Source organism: Galleria mellonella, unplaced genomic scaffold, assembly GCF_026898425.1.
Source record: "Galleria mellonella isolate WM207_F2 unplaced genomic scaffold, CSIRO_AGI_GalMel_v1 utg223, whole genome shotgun sequence".
Taxonomy (NCBI): Eukaryota; Metazoa; Arthropoda; class Insecta; order Lepidoptera; family Pyralidae; genus Galleria; species Galleria mellonella.
Window position 1 is genome coordinate 896,875 of NW_026442042.1, and position 24,514 is coordinate 921,388.

At 31.9% G+C, this 24,514-nt stretch overlaps 2 protein-coding genes across 8 annotated transcripts; one reads left to right on the forward strand and one right to left on the reverse strand.

Moving 5' to 3' along the window:
* On the forward strand, positions 1-18,019 carry LOC113517441 (uncharacterized protein MAL13P1.304). 2 transcript variants are annotated; one of them, XM_031912298.2, is made up of 6 exons: positions 1-181; positions 13,099-13,257; positions 13,526-14,891; positions 15,528-16,185; positions 16,630-17,591; positions 17,678-18,019. In XM_031912298.2, the coding sequence occupies exons 1-6, from the start codon at positions 125-127 to the stop codon at positions 17,776-17,778; spliced, it is 3,303 nt and encodes a 1,100-aa protein (XP_031768158.2). In that variant the 5' UTR covers positions 1-124; the 3' UTR covers positions 17,779-18,019. The 2 variants fall into 2 exon arrangements, with proteins under 2 accessions (XP_031768158.2, XP_031768160.2); XM_031912300.2 differs by having other exon boundaries at positions 17,683-18,019.
* LOC113517404 (probable cytosolic iron-sulfur protein assembly protein Ciao1) lies at positions 18,001-24,419 on the reverse strand. 6 transcript variants are annotated; one of them, XM_052894602.1, is made up of 6 exons: positions 24,294-24,419; positions 22,183-22,398; positions 21,954-22,085; positions 20,391-20,567; positions 18,871-19,064; positions 18,001-18,229 (listed from the first exon to the last, which is right to left on the reverse strand). In XM_052894602.1, the coding sequence occupies exons 2-6, from the start codon at positions 22,386-22,388 to the stop codon at positions 18,045-18,047; spliced, it is 894 nt and encodes a 297-aa protein (XP_052750562.1). In that variant the 5' UTR covers positions 22,389-22,398; positions 24,294-24,419; the 3' UTR covers positions 18,001-18,044. The 6 variants fall into 6 exon arrangements, with proteins under 6 accessions (XP_052750562.1, XP_052750561.1, XP_052750560.1 ...); XM_052894601.1 differs by lacking the exon at positions 24,294-24,419 and adding an exon at positions 24,093-24,274; XM_052894600.1 differs by lacking the exon at positions 24,294-24,419 and adding an exon at positions 23,990-24,274.
* Between the last annotated feature and the right edge of the window lie 95 nt (positions 24,420-24,514).

The window sequence follows — 24,514 nt, forward strand, 5'->3', positions numbered from 1 at the left end:
GTGAGCCGCGCGTATTAGTAAGCTTCGAGCCGGCGCACCGAGCAGACGTGATCGTGCGCGATATCGACCGAGCGCCGGTGAACCCGAGTGTAGCTGCAGCGATCATACGACACCACTCACTGACATGGAAGTTGCAGGTCAATGGCGGCGGGAGTGGGCTGGAACTGCCGAATATGGAAAGGTGAGGACATCCACCGGCTACCCCTCACAATAGCATTACAGCTTATAGTATTCGCCCCTTCACAATTTAACAATAATAATCTTGTTTATAAAATATTCAAATTAATATATCATGAGATGATGACATAATAATAACAAACCTTACCATTTACTAATATAGTGTGTAAGCTAATCACATATGCAGAAAAAAAATACCATGGCATGAGCTTTATTATATAAAACTTATCATGTTTGAACTTACATATGATTTGTATTATTTTTTATGCTCGCCTTAGCCATTATTATGTATCAAGTTGGTATCGATTTTATAAAGTTATATTGAACCTTTCCACATATTACGGTCTTCCGATTAAACAAGCAGTCATTGCCAAAAGAAGGTTGTCGTTTCCTTATACGGTGTTAAAACTTAAGCGTCATGCCAGCTTTTGCTGTAGGATTAAATTTATTTACGAATGGCGAAAATAGCACTTGTGCATCCCTGGTGTAAAGTTCAATGTCGAAAGGAAAACTCTTACCAAACCAGTCTAGTCCGGTTCACCAAGTTTTTTCTTTGTTCTTCCATTTTTTCGGATATTTGCAGTTAGGTCTGACAATGATACATTTATATATTTTTTTTTAATATATCTATTTCTTTTTTTAATTAAGATTTCCAAGAGAAATAGCGTTTGTATCCTATTGTATATTATCTATTTTTATGAAATATAAACAGGTAACCAAAAAATACATATCTTAAAAAACAAGGCTTACTATTATGTTGTTACTCGTTGATGTCTTTTCCAAGTATCATTCGTATTCTAAAATTTCAACTATAAATACCTATCTAGATGTTAATGGATAATCTATTACCATTATTATTGAGCTCTATTTAAATGAAACTGCTGAAAATATATACGAATATGAAATGTAAAAGTAATGTTTTTTTATTTTTGCATTTTTCTCATTAATCTAGAGATAATGATTGTTATTGATGTTATAAACATAAAAGAGGATTTTGTTGAGTTTGGCTACTCGACTTTTAATAATTTTTCCAGTATCCCTGAAATCTCTATCAATGGGAAAGTGATAGTAAGTCTTAGTCCCTAGTCCTAAGATATTGTTATCTTGTCAGGTCGATCTTCACATAGTTCCCCCTGAAAATCATTAGTAAATTCCTGTGGAATTCATTACTATAGTAATGAATTCTGGCTTATAAGCCAGCTGACCTAACTTCATTTTCATCCCTTACTGATACCCTGTCAGCAAATATTAATAATACTGGTGGAGTTACTATTTCGTTGTTATCCCATAAAAATCTCCATCGATAGGATGAGGGTGGGATGCACCCTGTCAGGTGCGACTTCCAACCATTGAGGCTGACTACTGATGAAATCCATAATCCACTCTTTGGAATCAACTTCCAACAACAGTAATTCCGAACCGATACGACATCATAACCTTCAAGAAAAGAGCAAATTCCTTTTTGAAAGGCCTTTGGTGTTGTGGATGATAATGGGCGGCGGTAGTCACTTACCATCAGGTGAGCCGCATGCTGTTTTGCCCACTGTGTTGTAAAAAAATGCTTCCAATGCATTAATATAAAGAAATCTCCAGCTGGTGGGAGGAAGCGATAATTAGTAATGGGGACTAGCGGTCCCATTTTTAGCAATATACCTATTCAAGTCTACAGATATATTTCCCTGGAAACGATAGTGGATACTTCCTGATAAAATTAGACTTAACCAACCTGAGGTATCCTGCTTATCATCGCTCACTGGCACCTCGAGAGCATATATCTCAGATAGTCATATCTGCGACCCAAATAAGACGTTAATTTTAATTTATTTTAGGGTCAGTGACTAAAAATCGACGTCAGTATGACAAATAATTGCTACCTGGGACCACTAGTTTAGACGATACAGTTACATTTTAATCCGTTTAAAAAACCAATCATTGTTTCATACTGACCACTGCTATATCAATGCAAAGCAGCTTTTCAGAATATAATATAACCAAACGTGAGAAAAATAGACTTAACGTTTTTATAATGCTGTATTTGTAAGTAGGGTATAGGTACTTGTGTATTGTCAGGAAGAAGATAAACAGATTCTGTCTGTAGACAATAGCAATCTCAATTACCTTAACGAGCGGTGAAAGTCGTGAGACGTGAGGAAGCTACCAATACATATTTATTTGTTCCTGTTCCTTTGCTTAGGTAAGGCTTCACACTAATTTGTATATGTATTTTAATTTCGACATCCTATTGTGCTTGACAGTGGGTTAGTCATATTCATGAAACGATATCTTCTATGGACGGTTAAAGCAGTTGTTAAATTTCCATTTTTTTTCCGCAACAAGCATTTTACATTACGGTGGGACACCAATATATTTTAATGCAATTGCATTTAAAATTTAAGTTGCGTTTGACTATTCAAAAAAATGAAACTAACACACACACCTACTAAAATACACGTCAGACTTCCTTTTGAAGATTATTAAATCTAGATATTACCTATAGGTAGATTTCGTTTCGGTTTTAAAGGTTTTTTTCATGATGACGTGGTTTTACTTTGATATTTCAATTCCACGGAATTAACGATCAAATTATGCGTGTAATTTGTTTGTGTTGTTTTTACCAAGATTTAAAATCTCATGAATTGGCTTAATGTGGAATCAATGACATATTACTCAGATATATATTATTATTTCAGCTGTTAACTGTCCTATTGAACGTAAGCCTTCCCCATAAGGGAAATTTTGTCAGTAGTTGCCACGCTAGAAAGGCGGGTTAACAACCACAGTTAGGCTTTAGAGACGTTTAAGAGGGACGCTGCTGTCCATCCCTACACCATAAACTCCCTTAGTCGCTTCCTACGACAACCACGGGAAAGGAAGGGGTGGTCCATTCTATGCCGGGACCTACACGGTGAGATCATCAGATCCAATGGATTCAAATTAGGATTTTAGTTAATAGAACTTGTGAGTCTTTAATATTTACTTAATCAATTGTGGTATGTAGCATATATATATATATATATATATATATATATATATATATATATATATATATATATATATATATATATATATATATATATATATATATATATATTCAATGCAACAAGTAACAAAAATTTTGACATTCAGTCGGAGTCGAAAAAAGATGAGTCATGGCCAGCACCACAGATTTCTAAGAGGTAAACGATTTATAAAAAAATAATCGTGCCACTATTAAATTTCTTACTCTCTTCTTCTGCCTCGCCTTTTCTCGTTACTCGGGGCAGTTTCCTAATCATGCGGCCATTACCTTCCTCCACATCTAATATATTACCTTGATATTATAATTTTATAATGATTGCAAACTGGCTCCTGCACTAAATAAATCATTTTGGAAATACCAGTGGTGTCTTATTTATATTAGTATATTTTTTTAAAGATTTTACGAAATATTTTTTATGTAGAAATTCCGAAATGAATTTCTCCCGAAATATGTATATATATAAATTGTATTGTACTTAATTAAAATTCGAAGTACATACATACTTTAACGGTCTCTACTTAATATATTTCTATGAACGCCCTGAACATCATAAAATATATTGGGATGTCTCCTCCCGTTGCCCCACCTAAGGTTTGTTGTATTATCTTATCCTTTAGATTGAAACACAATTCACATATTACTTACTTTCTAGAAGAAATAGATAAATAATTATATCTAGGGGAAAGGTATTATTAGTAATAGCGACCATCAAGCCCTTTGCAATAATATACCCTGTCAAGTCGACCTCCTCGTGTTTTCCCCTGGAAACCAACGTGGTTAATTCTTGAATTCGTCACGATGAGCCAACTGGCCTGACATCATTCACACCTATTTTCACTTACTAGTGCCCCGCCAGCGTATACCGAGAGCGCAAGTAGGGTTATTTCATTGCCATCCATAAAAAATAATGATATCTAAACCCATTTCGGTTAATCACATAAAACTCTACCATCAATAAAATCAATTTTATTATCCAGACTGACTGTAATTACGGTACGTAATTAAATACAAAGTTTTAGCCTTGCTTAACTAACTTAAAATCTAAACTTTACAATCGCACTCTAAACAGATAGACGACTGAATTTGATTAATAATTAAGATAAAATCGAGATTGATAAAATGTATTGAGTAGGTATGTAGTGCAACCTACGTCTAACAAGAAGTAAATAACATCGACCATGACAAAAAGTCATGACCAATGCTACATTTAATATACGTATGTATTGGTTAAAAGTTGGTACAGTCACGTGTTTTAATCACTTGTACCTTCGTATGTTAATATTATTAGATATCTACTAATATTAATGAATATTAATTGAGTGAGGGCGTACGCTGATCCCGATGTCAAGAATTGTATTGCCGCAATTAAAATCTAAAAATTGACAATAATATCACTGTGGCGAAGTTGTAAAGTTTCACATTATTCTCCAAAAAGTTACAGTAGTAAACTTGTTATAAACATAAAGAAACAGAACAAAAGAAAATATAGATATAACTATAGAAAGGATTAATTATTTATATTAAGATACATATCTAGCATTTACTATACATGTTTCTTGGCGATATCTGGAGTAGACATATTTAGTTATATAGTTTTCAATAACTTGAGGGAACACTTGAGAAAATATTTAAGAAAATAATGAACTTACCATTTCATAATATATTATTATGAATTGATAACTTACACTATCACAACTTAAGTGGTTATCGTTCAGCCCTATCTATTGCGCAAGTTCAGGGATACTGTATTACTAATATGTTCTAATATTGCAGAGTTTTTGATGTAAGTACCTATTAATATCTAAATAAAACACTAATAACGCCAATAGTTACGTCTAGCTAGATCACATATAAAGATTAATTCACGTCTTGTGAATTAATTATATAGTCTGAATGTGCAAAAAACACTGATACATTCCTTCTGATATTTAGAAACAAGTTATTCAATGTCGTGACAACACTAAATAAAAAAATATGCACTAATAATTTACTTAACTCTGTATAAAAATAATTCGTCACACTATGTTAAGGTGTCTTGCAAAGATTGCTTTCAGCAATACGAGTAAAACCGCCTTACTGTACGTATACACCTGTACCGTTACATTTATTGTCTTGTTTATTCTCTATATTGTTTAATGCAAATAAAGTATACTCATTTATTCATAAAATATTTGAATTTAAGAATTAAAGAATCTAAAATTAAATCAGTAAACATGACATATCACCTACATGAGACAGTAGTATTGATAGTCAATCTATTAAATAAAAAATGTATTCCTACCTACCTAGTTTGTATGTATATACATACTAATATTAAGTATATATATTTTCAAGTATATATATATATATATATATATATATATATATATATATATATATATATATATATATATATATATATTCAAGATATTTTGTTTAGGGATCCTATTGGATATGGGTGACGGGATGCCTTTTATGATAGACACATTGCGTTAATTAGGGCACAATACAATTGTAAAGGGGGCATAATTCAAGAATAGAACTACAGAGGACTACTAGTAAGATGGATATGTGGTTGTTCGTTAGTATTTCTATAGATTTTTTTTTTTTGTTTTGAGTAATAAGTATAAAAGCGAAAAAAGAATTCAACAGAAATCTAAAAGCCTATGCAACATAAAATTGCAATACAATAACTTTTTCATTTATAGGGCTCCAATGACTGTGCTAAATCAAATTAGAAAAGTAAGTATAATGTCATGAAAGATTCTATTTAGAAAACATTTTTGTTCTTAATTTGTAATAACAAACAATTATTAATTACTCTATTTATATAGAGCATTGAATTGGATTAGATATAATAGCACTGCAAATAAAAAAGGTCATTTAAAATGTTTACGGTGTTGTACATGTCTGTAAGTGACAGTAACTAGTTTCCATCAGCTTATTTGCGTCAGCTTTTTCAGTTTTAGGTATATTTCATAAAAAAAATAGCTCCAATGTGACTAGCCAGTTTATAAATCAAATTAGAAAATTAAGTATAATAAGTAATCACTTTGTTTCTTTTCAAATGTTGACGAAATAATACGTCCAAAAACATAGAAAAAACATGAAAGATTCTATTAGAATATAAAAACATTTTTGTTAAACTAGAATCAACGTTTCATTAGAAATTTTAACGAAAACAAAAAACGTTGTCGACTGCCTATGGGGTAATTGAGATCACCGAGGGGTGATGGAATGTGGTAATTAGAAACGAACAATTAAATCTTTATAATAAACATATGAACAATAGACTATGGACAGTACATTTTTCATGTGCCCAGAGTTTACAGATGACGCACATAATCCAATCCTCTGTCGGCGGAGATTCATATTTTTCGTTGGACATTATACAATAAAACTTTTCTTCGAACTTACAACCCTTGATTTTTGGTTGGACCTTGGATTTTTTTTTATGGTTTTAATAGTGTTTTATTCGGAACTTTTTCTTTTTTGGCTTTTCTCTCATTTTGTTTTTTCTGCTTTCCCTCAAGTTCAATTTTTATTTATATATTGAGAATGTCTCTTATTCTGTCGCACAGTGGTTCTTGTTTTAGAATGATAGGCACATTAATGATTTCGGCAAACAGCATTAAAATGACATGTAATTTTATATAAGTAAATAAATAACTAAAATAACATACGTTGTGTGAATATAAATTATTATTAATTAATGAGTTTTTTGCCAGCTGGGTTTCTTTGTTAAAAAGCTTATTCTTCAATCGAATAAAATTAATGAAGAATAAAAAGCAGCAATCAAGTATATATTTTTCTATGGTCTTCTTGTTCTCTAAAAATAACAGATGGACCTTTTTTTAGTGTCTTGACTTTGTTTTGTTTTAATTGTTTGAATAATGTTGATTTTGGTATTGAATATTTTAGCATAAGAACTTTTTTTCTAACATCTTTATGGCGAAGATCTTCAATTTTGTGTTTCGATTCAGTCTTTCGTATATAGTTTCGAGACATCTAAAACAATTTTTATTAAAACATTTTTACATAATTTATAAACTAAGAACGCGAGAGGTCATTATGTCAGAGACAGATAGTCAATATATATCAAAACGGCCGCCATCCTCAATAGTATTTTTGATAACCTTCAATCCGATAGTAATGATAGATAATAACAAAATATAGCTTTGAATTCAAAAATATAATAGTTATATTATAAGACACGACAAAAATTATAAAAGAAATGCAAAAAAAAATAAACATACTGAATTAGGGGCGCATGCGTCTGTTGAATAAGCGCGGGAGTAAAGTAATTATTCACTAGCTGTTTTTCTTCAAATATACTAGTAATTTAGGATGAAAAAAAAAATGTATGAGACCTTCAGTCATAAGTACTTATCTACCTACTATAATCGTCTTCGTTTTATTTCCTGTCGAGTTACGAATTAATTGAGAGCGCACCAAACAAAAATTGCAGATAGCTAGTTCCGTCACCAACAACGGTGTAATCATACAGTTATCAAATTAACGAAGCATGATAATTCACGAAAGGTTGTTGGCTCGGCGTGGCTGCTCAGATTCGCGGCTCGTGTGCAAGCTGCCGGAAATCCTGTAATAAGGCCAAAGCCGCGAGGCTGCGTCCGTACTCGCGCCCAGCCTACTCAGCGCGCTTTCCGCTGCGATGCGCCCGCGCTACATCTCTATTCGTACTTCTATGAATTCATCACTATACACAATAGCTACTTTATATTTCTTAGAGAAAATTATTCTGATTTAAGTAATTAGCTGCTGAAACTTAATAAACTTCAATAATTTAAAAGTTTTTTAATAATTCAATAATTTAAATATTTTTTTAATTTTAAAGACGATCATTGGGATGTTGATAAGAATTAGTATATATCTGTAGAAGGTAAATATATTAAGATAGGTAATAATTAATAAACAATGGTATTGTAACTTGTACACGTAGGTGTAACTGTTTATAATATAGATATAAATACCAACGAATTACCATAAAGTAGGTAATACAATGATACCCAGTACTATATTTAATCCATTTAAATTCATGGCAAAAAGTTTATTGAACTAATGAGTCATAATTGATGTTCTAACATTTTTTTCACTGTTTGCAATATTCTTTGTTAATTGCGCAACGTATCGTGATTACCATTTCTCTAATTTGCTGCTCCTTATACTATTAGAAGCGATATCCTAATATCTATTGACCAATAGTATAAAAATTAATTACGTACTTGTACAATTACACTTCTTCCGCATATTAAATTTCTTGTTATTTGATGTACAGTCAAGAATTTTAAACAACATAAAAGCATTAAGTATTATTTTACTTCGTCCGTTATAGCATGGTCACGCATAATATATAATACTTATTACGCATGGTATAATAGACTGCAAATAATAAGCCTAAACACTACAAAACAAATTTATTGAAGTTTCCTATACCTACTCAACAAAATAATGATGATATAATACTAGTTACGATTATTAGATTGGTTTTAATTCCAAACTTCTCTCTTAATATAATTAAAACTTTTAATGATGTACTATCACACTTGCCAAGTCGTCCAGTGAAAAGAATTAAAATAGGTTAAGGTACAATTACTATTTAGCAACTAAGGTAATAAATAAAATATGAAATAAATTTTATATTGGAGCGTGGTTTCGAAGATAATAGACTCTCTATCCAGATTGATTGCGTAGGTGTTTATAATAGTGCTAAATAAATATTGTGACACACTACCTATCTTATAACTACATAAATAACTTTCTATGACACAAATCTAATACCTAGTTCCATATTTCATTTGAACAATTTTTTATTCAAAGTTTAAAGGTATTGTTTAAACTACAACGACTATTATTAAACTATCTATTCTATGATACGTTACGTAGACCTGTGATCAGAACCTTCAGTTTGAGAGGAAGTTATTAAAGCACCCTTTGGAGGTTTTTTCGAGAGAAATTAACTACAGTAATCATTACATAAAAAAAACTCTTGCATTTGCTAAGATAAACCATCTGACTTGTCTTCTTATTATTTCTCCCTACACCTTCTAACTTCATACTTTTATAAAAAAAAAAATTGTGAGTATATACTTGCCGAACTTTTTTTGAAAACAAACCTCTCTTTGAAATCAACTGATACTCATTGTACGATTGCCATTACGCTATTGTTTCAAATTTTAATTTCATATCGTAACGAAATCTTAATTTCACATCGCTTACACAATAAGTAGGTACCTATAGGTAACTGTGACAACTGCTCATCTGCTTACTTAATACGAAGAGAGATAATGGTATTTACATCACCTACTTTGAAACGTTAGAACACGTATCATTCATTTCGAAGACGATTATTTTGAAATTACTATAAGTATAGTATTACTTATATGTCTTAGAAATCAAAGGTAACAAAGAATCCATCTATATTTATAGGTAATATACGCTTAAAAATTAATTATATTTATGTAAGTCAGCTTTATGATTAATAAATTAATATTAATCAAATGCTGAGGGGAAACTATGATTAGGAATCATTTATCACAAGTTTACAAGAAATTTTATCATTCTGCGATAAGAAACTCATCGTAATATCCTACAGTAATGAGTCATCTATATTATCGATCTTTTATCCTTATTACTTCCTTCTTCGTTAAGTACTATTGAGCTTACTTTAATAAAATACAGTTAATCAATTGACGTAAATAAAAATTTTATTACTGAATTAAATATTGCGCGTATGTTTGTAATATTACTTTATTGCCCGTCTCTGTGTATGCCAGTCTGTTTAAGACTCTTCTTTTTTAAAATATTAATTAGTGTATTGATCTGAAATTATAAATGTTGAATACTAACATTTTAAGTCTAATACTTATTCCAAAATAAGTACCTAATTCCATCGTGTTTCAAAATTATCTTGATGATATGATTATAGAAAAATTTGAAAAGGATAAATTGGGCATAAATATGAAACATAATTGCATAAAAAAAGATGAATCATATTCATTCCTAACGAGAGATAAAAGAATGAACATACGTAAGTGTAACCTTAATTTTGATAGAAAAAGGGTATCTAGCAGATAATGGTTTGGAAGCCGAAATAATGATATACTTACAACATATAATATGAGCAATTTGCGAGTACTAAACATAGTGGAAATAGAAAGAAAGAAAAAAACAAGAATTTTGTTGACCCTAATCTATTATAGAGTATAGATACTTATGTAAAATGTTTTAAATAAGATTGTAAATAGGTGCGTAATAGATACAGTACTAAAGCACGTAAATGATCAATCATAATGATAATAAAGTAATGATGTTTGAATGACAATGGGTGGGAATAGATAACCGTTACGTACAAACTCATAGTTCCACGGTTAACATAAGTCTATGCTACATATATGTGACGATTTCAATCATAGTCGTATAACGTACTCTTGGCGTCAACGGAGACGAATAGCCGAAGAGGAAGGAGGAGAATATTTTGACGATTGCATGGTTCAATATCATCAACTGAATTATTTTACATGAAAAAAAAACAAATTAAAATTTAATAGTATACCTTGTCAATCATAGGTATTCACTTGTAAACTTTAAAGATATGACTAGACTAAAAAATTCTTAGCAGAAATAATACAAAGTAAGTAACCGTAGTGTGTCGTGTATTAATTTGTTACTTAGGTAGGTACTTAGTTTTATCTGTAATGCCTAACCTAAACATAAATAGATAAGTGATATATGTTACTGACAACGTAGAAGGTCTACTAAATGCTTTGATGACTAATATAATTTTATCGCCGTGTGTAGGCATCTAATTAGTATTTTCCCGTGGAGTTTCTAATGAAAAATCAGTAGGTATGGTGCGGTCGCTCTCGAAGGTTAGGTACGTTAGTGTCGACGACCGCATTCGCTACGTCATAGGCCCCCCACTCAATTGAATAACGTATAATCCATAACAAATTTATAAATGTTAATACATATTTACTAAAATGATTAGGTAAGATCAATTTTTCTTAAGTACACAGACATATCAATTGACAGTAATGTGAAAAAAAAATACACTAAGAATAGATATATAAGACGCATTCATGAGAAAGATCGGGACGTCTACATTATCACTGGTCTCCGACACCAAGCATTTTACTTGGTTATCATCGCTGCTGAAGTAAGATCAGCAAGTAGTGGGTTGCGGTAGTGACCTTACTTTTGGTCTTGGTCGGCGTTCGATAATATGGATGACGTCATTTATATACTGAAATAACTCACCTTGATCCAATATTAAAGTTGGTAAAAGGCTGTTGGCATTAACAATAATAAACATTTTACACCGTACCAATAAATAATATTTTACTAAAAAAATGTACACAGAATAAATCATTCTAGCAACATCAACTAAAAAGATATAAGTATCCACCGATAAATAAGTCGACAAAACCAAAAGGCAGTGCCTATAATCATATCTATTTTTCTTTTTGCTTCAATATTATCCCACTTATAATTATTTAGTTACCTAATTATATAAATAAAAAAATATACCTATTTAGCTAAACTAATTTTCTATTCGTTTGTTAATGTATGCCAGAATCCATTTATGGAAAGTCGGTTTATTTGGAAGGTTAGACAGATACCTATTATTTGTTGGCGATAACAACTAAGGATTATGTAGATATCTATGAATACGGTTAACATGATTCTATTCGCTTTTTTCATTACAGTCGCAGACTATTGTCTTTGTACACTTTATAGTAGACCTTTAAAAACTACTCAATAGAAATCTATCAATATGATATAAATATCAACAATGATATACGTTCCCCACCTACTCGAAACCACTAAAGTGAGACGTTCATTGGAAAGATCACAATCTCAACATTGCAATTTCATTTCGCCCCCACATAGACGATCACGTCACTGCAACAAATAAATACAATAGCAAACGAAGGCCGCGACTGGTGGAGATATGTATTTACATGCTTAAGTATTACGCATAATATAATTTTAATCGGATAATTCATGTAACTACATTTACTTTGCAAATCCGTTTTAGAAACATTAAATAACATTTAGACCTTCAGAAAATGACTTCATATTTCCTAAATATAATCGTAGATATTTTGGGAACATAAAATACAGAAATATAAATAAAAAAACATAAATTGAATACCTTTTATTTAGATGAAAATTTAGATTAAAAGTTTTGCTTAATTTGGAATTAAATAGCATTGTGTAATTGTTAGGTCTAAAGCCAGGTATTTATTCAGGCGAGTCACAAACTAGGTACTACTTACATCATATGGACATTATCATATGCAGTTAAAATGCGTACAGCATTTTAACTACATATTAGTGCTAAAATACACCTACCAGAGTACTAGCCACACGGCTGACAGTTATAATAACAGTTTACTATGACCAAAAGCTCCCCACCATGAATAAATCATTTTACGATGTAAGCACTTACATAAGTACCTAACGCACCTTTTGCAAAAAAAAAAACAAACTTAGAATTTGTATATGTATTTGTCAAATATTTGACTGATGTTTCTAGGTTGTCATTATTAGAATGAACAGTTACAGTGAAGTTGACGGCTTAGTACGGCAAAATGACACAGTTGCCGAGATTGTTCAAAATAAGTTACTTAGGTAAATTGGTACCATTTTTTCTGTGGGAAAATCTTCATGGATTATAACTATCCAATTCTACAACGATTGATTAATGATGATAATAAAAAAAAAATTAGAAATTATGGAGAACTAAATTTTGTGTACCTAAATAAAATGATCAAGTAAAGTAGTGAACCAAAAACATTTATCTTCCGATGTAATATAATCTTTCAATAGGATTTATGAACATTTTGTTTTAAATGAAATTAGGAAAACAAATAGTAACGAAATAATCATTTAAATTACAGGTGACAGAAGGTGGCGTGACACGGAGAATAGCTCGAGCAATGGAGGTCCTGCAGGCGAACGGACCGGGCGCCCACGTTCGTGTCATGCGCGCCGCCTACCACTCCTCCGCGGGGCCAGGCGTGCCAGCCTCCTCCTACATGCTTCACTCCTCTCGGAGGGTAAGATTGTGATTTTTTCTATTTCCTCCTAATCTAAATAACGTTTATCATACCGCAACAGTCTGCAAATGTCTGACTATCCTGTTAGAAATCACAGTGTATTTAGTATTTATTAGTGTATAATTTTAAGCATTGTATTCTTAAACTTTGAAGCAATTTTTCCTAATAAGCGTATTAGTATACTCATATTTATTATTATTAGATACCTAATCATTTACAATAATTTATAAGAATTACATTTTAATTTATATTATTTAAAAAATTTCAGGTACTATCTTCCGATTTTAACTTCTTAGATTCACCATCATTTCCTACAATGCCTACTAAACCTTTAGAGATATCATCGACGCCACTAGAAATGTCAGCCGATCCAAACATAGAAACTGAAAATTATAAAGTTACAGAACCTGATGATTCAGAAATATCAGAACCTTCAAAGTGGAAAGCAGCAGCTAGCGGAAGCTCAATACGGTTACCAAGTGAAGAATCTTCATCAGCAGACAATGCCAGTATAATAGATCTTGATTTTCAATCGTCACAAAAAAATATTAACAGAAAATACTCTTATGACTCAGAGAGCAGTGATATTCAATACAACAAAAGAAGTAGTTGCCGAGCATCGCCGCTGTTAGATCCTCCAGTAACATTAAGTACTCTCAAATATAAATCTCTTTTAAATGGGAGTAATGACTGGAATAATAGAAGAAAGAGTTACAGTTTTGAAGACACTTGTCCACTAAATGAAACAATCTTGCATGAAAATGATACGTTAGCAATGGAATCTTCGACAGATAGCGGTATTTGTAAATCATCGGAAAGAGTTAACGACCACGCAGATGACATCAATGCTTATTCCACGTATATGGAAAGGAAAGATAAAAAACAAAATAATCACGATGAAACTTTTAAAGATTGGCTTTCCAAAAATAGACCAAGTATGTTTTATAAAGGTACACAATTAAAACCATGCAAAGAAAACGACATTGTGATGGATAATAATGTGGAAAACAATATTATATTACAATCCTCTGGAAAGGTATCAATAACAGTACCTATAACTATTGAAGGAGAAGATAATAAAAAAGTATGGAGTAATGACGAAGGTGAAAGAAAAGTAAAAAGGGTGGAGTTTTGTAAAACCGAATTACATTTTGCTGCTGAATCAGGCAAAGTAAATATAATAGCTACAGATGAAAAACCTCCACCTTCCAATGATTTTCGTAAAAGGAGAAGCGCGTTTGTGCCAATTAAAGGTACATTTGAAAAGCCTATTACACTTTTTGGAGAAAGGGCTGATTTTCTACAACCTATAAAACCCGATTTTTCGATATACAATAATAGTGAGATCGGTGAATTTGACGAAAATGAGAATACAGCAGCTACAAAAAGTATTCTCAAAAACAAAATTCCCAAACCCAAACCATATCTCTTAGGAGAGAACATGGCACTTGGGAACACGGAGAATCTTACAAATGAAGATAGAATAAGTAATAATGTAAGTGTTCCCACGGGTGTTCTGTTAATAAATAAACAGTTGCAAACAGAAAATATATATAATAATAAGACAACCACAGGTTTTTCTCGTGAAGTTAATTCGAGCTATGCAAGTAATTCTTTTAGAACTACAAATAAAGGTATGTAAAATTATTATTATTTTTTATTTAGAATTTATATGCCGAGTTGCCCGGTCAGTGTGGTAATAGTACACTATATTCTTCTCTTATGGGGAGTAACTCATACCTAAATATGGAAGATTAACGACATTTTATTTTTTTATATATGTTTGTTTGTACGTATTGTACAACTGAATATGCTCAGAGGAATTGTTCAATATGATAACCACAGCCACCTTCTACCATCGTACAGCTTGCCTTTAATAGGAAATTCGCCCCATATCTTAGAGCCTAGATTCAGATGGTTTCAGAAATATTTTCTCCCACGAACGCTCTGGTTATGGAAAAAAATCCCTGTCGAAGTTTTTCTAAGAGACTACAGCACGGGGTTCTTAAAAAAAATAAAAAGGTTTCTTCAGGGTCGGCAACACGCATGTGATGCCCTTGATATTGGAGGCGTTCATAGATTACGGTAACCGATTACTATCAGATGGGCTGTTTGTTTGTTTGCCACCTCAATTATATAAAAAAAATGTAAATGTAAATTATATAAAAAAATACAGTAAGGCGTTATATGACACACTAATGACTGATAGATTTTTAAAGAAATACAATAAAAACTGGTAGTCTCAATAAGTTCGTTTGTTAATATTTTAGGTTCAACAAGATACAATAGCTCTGCCATTACAAAAAATACTCCAGAATATGAGACAAGTGAACCTGTACATAAAAGAGAATCAATTGATAGCAGTTCAAGTGGTTTAATGAAAAATAAATTACACGTGTTGCAAATGTCGCCTATTCAAAGAGCTAAAACAAGAGAACTTCGAGACAGTGATCTCACATACTTTGGTATTGAAGATAAGGATAAAAATAAAAGCAAATCAAAATGTACAGAAAGTCCATTGAGCAATCAAATTGATGAAATTAACGATATATTCAAATCCGTTAAATTAATAAAACAAATCTCGAGTAGTGCATGTAATAGCGAAGCTGAGTCCGATGATATGGTCGAATACCAAAATATCCCCTTTAAAACAAACTTTGCTCCTATTCCTACCCCAAGACCACGATCAAAATACGATAAATCTAAAGAAATTGAAACTACGACAGTTCTACAGCCCATAATAGAAAAGTCTGATGCTTCAATTGTGCATGAATACTGTCGGTCAAAAATCAGAAAACAGGTGGAATTAACCACTGCAAAAAATAGAAGCCGTTCAGAACCAGCGAAATCTCAAAAACAAGAAACGTTACAAAGAAATAAACAAGATCATTACTCACATAACACAAGGAAAGATTCTCCACCACCAAGGTATGTTATTAAATGTGTATCTACATTTTATTTATTACCTTAGAATGGTAAACAAGCTGACGGCCCTCTCGAGGAAAATTGGTAACCGTTACATATAAACAAGACAATGGATATCACAGACATTTAGTTGTCTATGGTACGCAAGTTTGCCCGCATGAGTCAGTATATAAAGTATAACATATTCGTGTACCAATTTTATTCAAATCCATTCAGTACTTTCTCGTGAAAAAATAATCAACATACACCTATACATGTGACAAATTTTCTCATTTATAATAACAGTAGGATTAGTAGGACTTGACGCACATGTCATAAAAGGGTCAATAAGCATATAGGATCAAAACCTCTATAAAATTATTAACATTATGGTAAACCGTATATTATTAAAATATCTAATCGTGGTTCTACTTATATTATTTTGATTTTTTTTTTTTTTCATTTTAGGTTGAAAAAGAATAAAGGAATTGAACAAAAGGGAAATGAGCCACTGATGAAAAAAGCTACGTATAAAAACAGTACTTCAGAAGACGAAATACCCCATTACGTTAACATAAAAGTGAAAGGTGAGTCAAATAAGATCATACAAAATGCAGAACTACGGCAAGATAAACTGGAACGTCGACATGTGACATCAAAAACAAATATTACAGATAGAAATCAACAGAAATCAGGTGATTTAAATTTAGATACAAGTTGTCAAAATAATGACATATCAATGTCAAATATATCGAATCGATCTGAAACCGAAAATCAAAGTTTACGCAGAAAACAAGAAATGTTATCTACCAAGAAAGATCAGCCACGGCGAACAAAAAAGCTTGTCACACCTGAACATTCAGTTAATTATCAAAAAGATAATCACTGCGAAAACAGTAATAACAACCACTCTAACAAAATATTAAGAGAAAACGAATACAAAAGTGAGTCTACCGAGTTAAAGAAAATGGGGCAACTGAATCGAAGCCGAAAATCTCAGCATCAAACAAATAACCCTGAGAAGACACATAAAGTAATAAACGCTAAAGTTATAAGCGAGGAAACAAAAAAAGATACCATAAAATATCGACCCAGACAACCATCACAAGATAAAAACAATAAAGAATTATCTAAAGTAAATTACAAATCTGAAGGAGCTTCATCCAACGAGTATAACGCAAAACTAATAAATAATACTGAAGGAAATAGCCCCGACAAAATTATTAATTCTAAAAAAAGCAATTATAAAACACCCAAACGTAGCGAATACGTTATTAATTATGACGATAAAAAAGGAACTGTCTCTTCAATTTGTAAAGTAAAATCAGGGCATAGCTCATCTAAAAAAAAGTCAGTTTCAAATGAAAAACACAAGGAAATTACGAAAGAACATAAGACAAAAAGTAAAACTTTAGACAAAACTCCCCTGCGTAAGTAAGTCGTGTGCATGCATGCTAATAAACATTGTAACAAAAAGCATTTAAATATTACATGATTAAAAATGAACATATTTCAGTGCAGCTTCCAGATCGACAATGGAATCAAAACGGACTGAATCATGACAATAGGAAATGGAAGAAAAAATCACATATACAAAGATCTTGCCAACTATTGTAATAATAAGGTTACTAGTCTTATTTATGAATTATCAATCTTTGTATTCATTACAATCCTTGTCACTGTGTACAATGCATTGTATATGTTTAGTGTGGATAGTTAACAATGATCTCACATTGAATTATTTTATAAAAGCCAAACATTATAAATATACATTGTTCTTAATAGTGTAACATTCTCTATATTTATACGTACCTAACTCAAATAATAAAAGAACAATAAAACTATTCTTATAATTTTATTTTTGATAGTTTTAATTTTAAACTTTACATTGTTACCAAGGGGTCTTTATCGCATTTACTAACAATGACTTGAACCTTTTTATCCAATCTGTTATGAAGATCTGATGAAAATATACGAAGAAAACCTCTTTCGGAATCCGAATGGTTTGTCAAAATCACGGATATTCCTTTTTGAGCAGCATCAAGCACATCATGGTGGAGCATTTCACCTAAAAATGTTAATATATCAATGACTATATTTAATAATAATAATAAACGGGGTATTTCAATTATAACAAATGACAATCGTTTTGTATAAATTAACATAAATGTACTTCTAAAGTACCTGCTTATAAAAGTACCAAATCATTTAATTTTTCCTAGATAACTATTAGACGATAAATAAATATATTAAGTGAATATCAAATTCAGAATATTCATTTTACTAAATTTAAGTATATTTATACCGGAACGTGTTCGTGGGACAGATATGTACAAAAGTCGATTGCTTGGGTACCTCTGTCCCATTCGTCTTTCAACCGTTAAGCATGGCTGTATTTCGGTTTGAACGGTGGGATATGGCGTGAATTTACTGGGTATGGAGAAATAACACCTGAGTCCTCAGGAAAGGCAACGCATGGGGGGTACTCATGTCTATAAGCGACGGTTACCACTTTCCATCAGGTGGGCCGGCAGCTTGTTTGCCATTTTAAGTTGTATAAAAAAATCTATAGTCGATTTTCTATACTTGCCAGTCTGTAAAGATGTAAGTATCAGACAGCATGACTAAACAAAAACAGTTTTTATTTAAAATTACACGATTAAATTCAATGTACATATTATATTTTCTAGATTAAGTAGCATCTCTTACCTGTTAAATAAAGATCAGCAATTACTCCCTTTAAAACGGAACTTCCCGAGCCAGCGCAAAGTGCTATGGTTTGCACCTCATCAGATAGGACTTTATGTCTGCCTATAGCGAAACGCACGTACTGCAAACCAGTAACTTCTTTCACTTTTGAAATAGCTTCGGAAAGCGATATACTAGACTGTAGTTTTAAAAGTCTGAAAAATAACTTTATATATTACTAGCGGCCCGCCCCGGCGTCACACGGGTGGGCATTTTTAACATTTTCCTTTACTGTTCTGCTCCTATTGATCGTAGCGTGATGAAAAGTATACTATAACCTGCCCAGGAGTATGAAGAATAAATGTACCAAGTTTCGTTAAAATCTGTCGAGTAGTTTTTGTTTCTATAACGAACATACAGACAGACAAACAAAAATTTTACTGATTGCATTTTTGGCATCAGTATCGATCACTAATCACCCCCTGATAGTTATTTTGGAAATATATTTCATGTACAGAATTGACCTCTCTACAGATTTATTATAAGTATAGATAAATAAACACATTAATTTTTAATTTCCCGTGACCGAGATATGTTCAATGATGGGGATAAAATGTAGTCCATAACGTGCTGTATCCCATATCGTAGATGTATATCAAATTTCATAGTGGTTGGTTAAGTCATGAAGGCGCTAAGAGACAACAAATAAACACAAGGGACCTTTCGTATTTATAATATTAGTGAGGATAGTAAGAACTAGCAAGAAAAAGAATGACAGGTAAGAATGCAGTTCGTCACCTTTCTTCCGTCCTAGGGATACCTACGATAAGATACGATTAGAGGAACAAAACACAATGACTACATTGTGCACTAGCTCAAGAAAATTATAATTTTTAAACTATAGCTTACATAAGTTATTTTTATCTATTACTACTAATATAGAAGTATGGTTGTGGCAACAAAATAGGTACGTAGTCACATGACTGACACACTTGTCTGTCAAACTTGACGAACGTATCTGCACGGACAATGTACTATGGACTTCTAATTTGTGTGTCTGCTCCAGACAATCTGATATGAACTGTTCGCCGGAAGTCTATACACTTTCTTAGTTGTTCAAAATGAAAACAAAATATTTAGTGGAGGAAAGGGAATGGATGGATATAATCTATCAGGTGAACCTCAACACAGTCCCTCCTGGAAACCATTGGGGTAAATTGTTAATGAATTCGTCACACTATCGTAGCGAATTCAATAGGAAGTAACCACGAATATATACCAACCCCCCCCCCCCCCCGAGGGGGAGAGCTACCTGATGGAATATACTCGTATTGCTGACGATGGAGACTAGTGTTTCCATTATTAACAATGGGAAGAGGTCCCACCCAAACGAAGTGTATAGTCTATAGGCAATTTTGGTTCTGTCTACAAATTACTTCTAACACTTGAACAAGAGAGTAATCTGTTATCTAGAAAGTATGTAAAAACTTGTTTGCACAAGTGGTAAACTTATTAAATTAAAAAGATATGCCAACACATACCTTCCAGCACCTACAGACGAGTCAGCTCCTGTTATGATCGGTTTGGACTCCGTGGCTATAAAAGGACTTGCTAACCAATCATTCACACCCCCCTTAACACAATCCCAGCTCGTATGAGGTGAATATAGTGATATCCGTTTCTCCAGTAAAAATGATACAATACGTTCCTTCCACGATCTAAAAATAATATTGTACTTTTACGTAATAGCCTTACAATGCAATTTATGTGTATTGCGCAGTTCAAAGTTATTTAAATATAATTTCCTCTGAAGCTTCACTTTACAATTTAGTCAAATATAAACTCATAATTAGGTGAAGGATTTCAGCCCTAATTAAAATAAAGTAGACCTAGAATCAAGATCATGATTTAGATCATAGGTTCTTAACGTGGGCGATACGCCCATTGATGGACGTATGAGGCTTTCAGAAGATCGGGCAGCAGAAGATCCAGGGAAAATTAGGGGGTGGGAGATGAGATCATTTATCATTGAGAAGGCGCAGAGATGTGATCAGACTAAAAAAGGCAGATGGTAAGTAAAATTAAGATTGGAATTCTAGATAAAAACATATTTATTTGTTTAAGGGCAACCAATAAAGCATACACTTATATTAAGTTAAAATACATGATAATATGGTTGTAATATAAAATGTTGCCTCGATTAAAGGCCGCCACGACGTATACACACTGTAAGCAACAGGTTGGAAAAAACTAAAATACTGAATTCAGACCATTATTCTAAACTGAAAGCCAGTGGAAACTCTTTCCCGAAAATTTCATTATTGTGGTTTTTTTTTTTCATTTAAATGAATAAATATTTAATAAATCTTATTATCTATAATATTATGTCAATAATAATTTATAGTGAAATACTATGAAATACAAAAAACCAGCAATGTAATACACATATTAAAATCCTACTGAGACGCGCAGAATTAGCTGTGTAAGGTCAACGCCATAAGTATCAGAAAATGTATGTAAAAACGATATCTAAACTGGGCAGTTAGTACGTATAACTGCGCGTTGTAGATATCTCGCGTCGTGTGGATCGTAAAATTTCCAATACATTGCGCGGCGTCAAACCTAAGAATCGTTAATTTACTGACTGTGAACTGTTACTAGGAAACTGTTACACATTGTTTTCCTAGTAAACTGTTACTAGGAAAACAATGTGCCATCTTATTCAGACCATTAATTTGAATGGGCTGTTTTCGTTTTGGTCAACCTAACCATTCCACCCTGTATATAAATGATATATTGGTAAAGCCTTAGTCCTCCAGAATGGTAAAGTATGAAAGGTATCATGAGTGACACAGTATATTTTATTATGTCCATGGTACTGTTCATGGCTATAGGTGATGGTTACCACTTTTTGGCAGCCATTTCTCAATTGTATAAAAATAAAGTAAGCGCTATGGGCAAAAAAAGGTTGATAAACTATGACTTAAATTAATTTAAATATGTACTAAAATTCCATAAAGTCTGTATGCAATTATGTAGAGTAATTTAATAAGATACACAGCATAACTACTACTTATATTTATAAAATGGCTATTTTTACTTACTTTTGTATAACAGATTTGAGAGGCGCAAATATTGGAGGATGATAGGAAATAATCATTTCACATTCTTTACTATCTGCTTCTATGGCCACATCTTCAGTCAAATCGTTTGTCAATAAAATTTTTGTTACAGGCCTAAAATATGTAATTCATATTTATTTAAGAGTCTAAATTAATAAAACCTTCATAGTCTATTACAAGAAATAAATAAAAAATATTTAAATAATTATACCTTGAAGAATAGGGCTCCACTAGTAAGCCAGTGTTATCCCAACTTTCAGAAAGCTCCTTGGGTGCAAAGTTTTCAAGAACAGATACTACATTGGCCAGTGGTAATCCAGAATATTCTCCTATTGACATTTTTGATGCAGAAATTGTCGAATGGTTGTTTAATAATATTTTTTTTAAACTAACAAATCTTCCTAATTTGAAAAGCATCAGTTATATACTGAAAGTAAAAAAAAATTCCTTGAATCAATATAAAACGAATTATTTTAAAAAAATATAAAATTACTAGAATAAAATACCAGAAATTGTCAACACAAAACATAACATGTTATAAATAAAATACATTATGCTTAACAATTTGTTTATTTCTAATATGTATCTAATCTCTAATAGAATATTCAATATAAGTTGAAAAGCTGTTTATAAACAACAAAAACAATATAAGATTTGAAACATATTTTTTACACAAGTATTGATCACTTGATTCTTAATTATATTGATTACATTGTAATTTGGCTCTACTAATCAGAAAACTTCCATATCCTTATTTCACCATCATCACTGGATGATAGCAGTTCTTGATTTCCTATAGGATTCCAAGCAACACAATTGACATCTTGTGAATGTGAATTCAGTTTGGTACATATCAATTCAAAAGTGGGTGCATTAGGATCAGAGTCTTCAGATTCCTTGAAAATCCTTATTATATCATCTCCACATGCAGTGGCTATTAAGCCTGTTTGGTGGCACCATGCCACATCATACACACAACGTGTGTGATATCCTGATAATGTACACACACATTTCCATACTGATTCTTTATCTGTGATTATTACACCTTCCTGGTTATCAGGTTTATATTCCTTCCAAATTTTGACAGTTCTATCATCACTGCAAGTAACAAGGCGTTCTCCAGTCTTATCAAAAGCTAAACTCCATACAGTGGACTCATGGGAGCATAGTGTAGCAATACAGGTCCAATCATTATCTACAGGGTCTTCTTTATACATTTTAACAGTGTTGTCATAAGATGCAGAAGCCAATATATCTAATGAAGGATGCCAAGCAACCTACAAATAGAATATTTTATATCAACTGTAATTTTATTAAAACACAAACAGAATTACAAATATAGGGTTTAACAAACTTTTTTAACATCTTGATTATGAGCATTCAGAACTGATTCACATTCATATTCATCTTCTCCTGCAACTTCCCATACCCAGACTGATTTATCTCGGCCACATGTAGCTAAAAGTTGTCCTGATGGTGACCAAGCAACACTTTTTACTTCATTTTCATGCCCTTCCAATGTAGCATTACATTCAAATTGACCTATTAAATGATAACAAAATTTATAAATGGTTCATTTCATTAAATATTATTCATTATTCTTTAAATTTATTATACGCACCACTTTTCTTATCCCAAATTGCAGTAGTGGCATCAAAACTTGCCGATGCCAAAAAATTTCCACAGGGAGACCACGCAACTTCCCTAATAGTGCGTTGATGCCCATCTACAAGAACTGTTTTTATAGTCCATTCCTGTCCTTCTTTGCTCCATAACTTTATAGTTTTATCTTCTCCACAAGATGCAAATATTGTTCCTAATGGATGCCATGCCACATTCCAAACAATACCTTTATGGCCGTGTAATGTTTGTAACAATTCTAAATTGGCCATGGAGTTCTGTTACCAAAATACCAATAATTTTATAAAATTTTTGTCCTGTTTTATGATGATAATAGTATATCAGATCGACCTATTTCATGTCTTATTTAAAAAATATAAAAAAACTAAATTACTTACCAAATATATGTAGTCTCTTATTGGAATCAATGAAGACAAAAAGATAAAACTAAAGACGACAAAATTAGTTACAGGTTGAAATGAGATAAATCAAAAATCTAACCTGGTCAAAAATTAACACTTTTATTTAAAATGAATCAGTAGTGTCAATTTCAAATTAAAAACTTGATATATACAATAAAAAGTATTTTTATTATTAGCTTATTATTAAAAATTAAAATAATATTAATATTTCTAATATAACAAGTGTAACCTATTATGTCAATTAAATCATGACATAAAACAATAAACAACTGTCACTAACCACAGAGCATGCAAATATTATATATTATCGATTGTAGGACTGATGTAGTTACTTCATAACTGTACAAAAGGCTGTGGTCACAGTCACTCGAAAATCAGCCAAATGCTAGCCGGAAACTCGCTCATGATTAGTGCATTTCTATAATTTTTTTTTTAAAATATATGACTTCCCTGACTAAGATTTTGTACAGTGTACACGTGAGCAAAGCCGTGGGGCAAAGA

Coding starts and splice junctions, on each gene's coding strand:
- LOC113517441 (XM_031912298.2), top strand. CDS start 125: ATGGAAGTTGCAGGTCAATGGCGGCGGGAGTGGGCTGGAACTGCCGAA. Junction 14,892..15,527: donor TTTTAGAACTACAAATAAAG/GTATGTAAAATT, acceptor TTAATATTTTAG/GTTCAACAAGATACAATAGC. Junction 16,186..16,629: donor AAAGATTCTCCACCACCAAG/GTATGTTATTAA, acceptor TTTTCATTTTAG/GTTGAAAAAGAATAAAGGAA.
- LOC113517404 (XM_052894599.1), bottom strand. CDS start 23,863: ATGGCCAATTTAGAATTGTTACAAACATTACACGGCCATAAAGGTATT. Junction 23,514..23,592: donor AATTTGGGATAAGAAAAGTG/GTGCGTATAATA, acceptor ATCATTTAATAG/GTCAATTTGAATGTAATGCT. Junction 23,249..23,325: donor ATAATCAAGATGTTAAAAAA/GTTTGTTAAACC, acceptor TTCTATTTGTAG/GTTGCTTGGCATCCTTCATT.